Raw genomic sequence first — 4,462 nt, 5'->3', positions numbered from 1 at the left:
GGAGGAGGGGAGGGGGAGGCTGGCCAGCCAGGGACAGTGTGAGGGGGACAGGGGAGGTGCGAGGCTGGCCACATGGGGCAGTGTGAGGCGGCCGGGGTAGCCGCTGCGGGCCAACAGCCAGGCTGTTGTGCACAGGCCGGGGTGCACAGTCAGGTATGGGCCACGGGGCTGCTGGTGCCAGGATGCCCTTCAGAACAGTGTCATACTGCTGCCCGTCATCCAGGGGCAGCGGAGGCTGGAAGAGCCTGGGAACAGCAGCCTCCCCTGAAGGAGCGATGAGTCCCACTGGTGACCCGTTTTGAGTGACGCAGCCTCCGCTCAGGTTTCTGGCCCGTCCTCAGGAGCCTCCACCTGGTGGGTCTGCAGGGACGGGTCACAGTACCCTGAAAGCGGCCCAGAGCGCCATCCAGGTGGGCTGGCAGTTTCACTAGAAACACAGAGGGGGGACTGCAGGGTGGGGGTCACAGGACCTTCACTTTCCCTCCGCTTTGCTATGAACCTAGAATTGCTCTAAAAGATAGCAATGAAATGAATAAAGAATTTTTAAAATGTTCTTTAAGAACATACAACAGTTGAGAGCTTGCCTGACGTGAAGGGAGAACCGAGCGGGAGGCGAGGTCTGTACCCAGTAAGGACAGCTCAGGGACAGCCCGCGGCACGGTGGTCAAGGCGCTAGCTCCCACGCGGACAACTAGGAGGCGTCCCAGACCCAGCAGTTTAAAAGCATGCCAGCCACGCATGTGTGCACGCCCAGAATCCCCAGAGGAGCACGGAGAAGGGGTTGTGGCGTGGCCATGCCCCGTGGGGTGGTTTCTCACTTTTCATCTCTCTCCAGAGAATGCACGCACCCTACACCAAAAACTGAGAAACAAAAAAAAGTTCCAATGCGCTGTTCTGCCCAAGAAAAAGCGTTCTCTGAACTGCCGCGGGTCTGACCCGGAGCGCGCCGTGACTCACCCGCAGCTTCCGACTCTGCTTCCGAACGAGCTTGCCGTGCTGGACGAAGTGGACGGGGCACTGGTTCATGGCGTTGTCTGCTTTGTGGCGTAGCCAGTCCTCATAGCCCTGCGGGAGGGGCCAGAGGAGCCGCAGCTGAGTTAGCCGTCGCTGCAGCAGCTGCTCCTCTCCGCCGTCCCTGGGGGAGACGGGGTGGCCAGGGACGCTGTCCACGGCAGCCCCGGCTGCTTTTCAGGCCAGCAGTTACGAATGCATCTGGTCAGCACCTTCGTGAGCTACGACACGAAGCCTTGGTGCATTCCGTGAAAGCGAGCCGGACTTTCTGGCTGTGAACATGAAACGCCAAGTCCTCGGTGCCAGTGACACTGAGGCATAGCGCGGTCACCGACAATCAGAAGCCGCCTGTGCGGGCTGTCCAGACGTCTCTAAAGAGAACTGGCCTGTAAACAGCGGACGCAGACACCGGCTCCAAGGTTTGCAGCGGAGGAGAGACTGCCTCGCAAGGAGATCTCACCCCCGTAAACAGGGGGACGGTCTGGAGAGGTCTCCTAGGGAGACAAGTGAAGGGCCGTGACCACACGGAGAGGGCGCCCTCAGCCACAGGGAAACATAGACTGAACCATGAGCAGACACCGCTGTGCACACGGGGGTCCTGACCAAGACCCGCGATGGTGTCTGCAAGGGTGTGGCAGTCGGGACACCCGTCGCCGCCAGGGGGACGAGTGTGGTCAGCTGCCAGCTCCTCACAACAGCGGTTGTGCTCGGAGGCGCCCAGGGCTGGCGAGCCTGTCCTCACCACGTGCCATCCCACGCTGCACTGTTCATGCCAGCCCACGGGTGGAAACACCCCAAACACCCACCAGATGAACGGACAGACGGGGTGTGGCCTGTCCATGTGAGGGGTGGCCATCCGCACACAGCAGAAGGTAGCAGGCACATGCCATGGCACGGACAACCTCCACACACACGTGGTCACAGAGCCACCTCTCAAACAGCCTGCTCACACACAGTGTCCAAACAGCCGGGCGAGTCCACGGGGATGGGGCGAGTCCACGTGAAGGGGTTGGTTAGTCTTTGCCAGGGGCTAGGGGAGGGGTCTGGGTCTGTTCCGCGGTGACAAGCGTGTTCTGGGACCAGATGTGACTGAGGGAGTGGACAGAGGGCAGAGCAGCCGAGCGGCGCTCTCGGAGCGGGCCATGGCCGGTACTTCTCAGGAGAGGACTGTAAAGGGATGCCCGAGCAAGCCGGGGGCCAGGCTGCTGTCAGGGACGGACACCCGAGTCTGTCACTCTGTGGGGGCTTGGGAGGGTCAGGCTCTGGTTGATTCAGGGTGAGAAAACCAGTGTTCCTCTAGAACTCAAAGGGCACCAAACAAGCCACTAGATCATATGACCTCTCTTATTTATTTTTTATTTTACTTTTCAATTTTTTGCCAGTGAGTGCATGCACATGCACGAGAGAGCGAGAGCGAGAAAGTGCCCACGGGGTGGGGCCACGCTGCGGTCCGCCCTGCACTTCTCCTCCCAGGATCTGGGCACGCACACGAATGCCTGGCAAGTTTCTCAAGCTGCCAGGCTGGGGACATGAATCACAGCTGACCACATGGGATCCAGCCACCTTAACCACCATGCCACGGGCTACCCCATAATCTCTTATTTTACGCAAATATCGAGGTGACACAGCTACAAAAATGAATCTCAGGAACCTGACTGTCCCGTGAACTAAAACCACGCAGCACTCCTCGCTCTGCGTGGCTGTCGCCGTCCTTGGGGTGGCTCACCTGTTTGATCGCTGTGACAGTGATGACAAAGAACAGGGGCAGTCCACTGGTCACCGGGCTCGTAGGTGTGTCAATAATCAGCTGCAACGAGAAGACATCATCACCCACCTTCTGAATCGGGTAAGCGACATGAGGGGGTGGTCAGTCCCAAGCTGCCCCCACCAAGCATCTGCTCCCACGTGGCTGGGCGCTAACTGCCCACCATGAGGATACGCCAGGGGAGGGGCAGCACCCGGTCCAAGGACGTGCCCAGGAAGCCACACGCAGCGAGTGGCAGACGAGTCTGACACAGACTGGTCACACCTGCAGAGTCGCTGCGATGTCCCGAGCCAGCCCTCGGTCCGTCACCTGGGCAGTCGGGCCTGGGAGGTCATCTATTCATTTACTTTAAACTTTGTTTTAATAACTAACTCCACATCCATCGGTTAACCCGAAAGATCAAAGCTGAAATTCCGCAAAATCAGATTCTCAAATTAGCCTAAGACCCATTGCAGATTACAACCAATCGTCCCACAGTTTTCCTTACACCTTCCGTCGACAGCGCTCCCCCACAGCTCAGGCTGAAGGAAGGAGAATGGCCCTTCGCCTCCTGTCAGTGACGTGGAGCTCGGCTCACTGTCCTAAGGCCCACCTGCCACGACTCCTGGCACAAGCTCCCTGACACGTTCCTTTGCTGTCTGACTCCCTCTCTCCCCGGCCTTCCTTCCCTCTTCTCTAAGGACCCTGGGCTGTCCCCACGCAGCAGGAAGAGGGTGCAGGCAGCACCGTGCAGCGCGGCAGGGCCACGCACAGGCGGGAGCTCCTGCTCTCCCCCAGCACTAGATGGGGGTGGTGGGGTGGTGCCCACCTCAAACACACGTGACCCCCTGCAGGATGGGCTGGGGCGGGCTTCTCGGGGCTGGCACATCTGCCCCAGGCGGCACACGACAAATCCTGCCGGAGCCCTGCCGGCGGCCGTGTGCCCGTCCTCGAATGGGGCCACCATGGGAAAGGAGCCAGCTGACTGGCCTTACCTGGACCAGGAAGATGATGAGGAAGTAGAAGTTGGCGACTCTCCTGAACTGCTCGAACAGGTTCTTGGGGATGAAGTTCCAGAAGGTGTACTGCAGAGGGGGCACACCGTCAGCATAGTGCTCGCTCCGCAGCGCCCCCATGAGCCCGGGCTCAGCCTCAGACACAGCCCGGCCGTCGGACCGAACACACACGGCGTGCGCTCCGGACCCACAGCGTCGGGTTTCCGGAGAAACAGAGGAAACGCACAGCACAGTTACTGAGGGAGCTGTCGTAAAATGGGGGTGGTGGTACCCCAAACCCCATGTCTGCCACCTTCACCCCGAGTCCCTGTCCCCTTCTCTGCCACGTGTGCCCAAGTGGCCACCAGAAGCTGCCCCGGTGTGAAGGTGGCTTCGTGTAGCAGCCAGGCCAGGCCGGGACGCGGAAGCCCTCCCCGTGCATCGGGGGACGGAGAGGACGGGACAGCACCACCCACAGCGCATTCTCAACCTTCCCACTTGCTTCAGGAAGGGTTGTACCCACCGTCCGGGCGGAAAACAACGTCCCCCGTCTCACTGGCCTACATGCCACCCCGAGGCTGGCAACGGTCCTTAAAGTCCCCTCCAACAGGTGTCTGAGTTTCATCGGGACTGTCCACGTGTCCAGCTGGCCCGACCTCCGACGGCCAGTGCCCTGCTGTCTGTGGACGCGGGGCCTGGAGGGGGCGTAACT

The 4,462-nt window shown here is 60.5% G+C and overlaps 1 protein-coding gene across 1 annotated transcript in view; it reads right to left on the bottom strand.

The window, feature by feature from the left end:
- The window catches only part of ATP11A (ATPase phospholipid transporting 11A), a 146,159-nt gene that overhangs the window by 63,113 nt on the left and 78,584 nt on the right, over positions 1 to 4,462 (bottom strand). Inside the window, 3 exon segments of the mRNA XM_027776208.1 lie at positions 958 to 1,065; positions 2,738 to 2,818; positions 3,751 to 3,840. Coding sequence (XP_027632009.1) covers positions 958 to 1,065; positions 2,738 to 2,818; positions 3,751 to 3,840 — 279 coding nt within the window.

This window comes from Tupaia chinensis, unplaced genomic scaffold (assembly GCF_000334495.1).
Source record: "Tupaia chinensis unplaced genomic scaffold, TupChi_1.0 Scaffold000644_1, whole genome shotgun sequence".
In the NCBI taxonomy this organism is placed as follows: Eukaryota; Metazoa; Chordata; class Mammalia; order Scandentia; family Tupaiidae; genus Tupaia; species Tupaia belangeri.
This window is presented reverse-complemented; position numbering and strand designations above follow the sequence as displayed.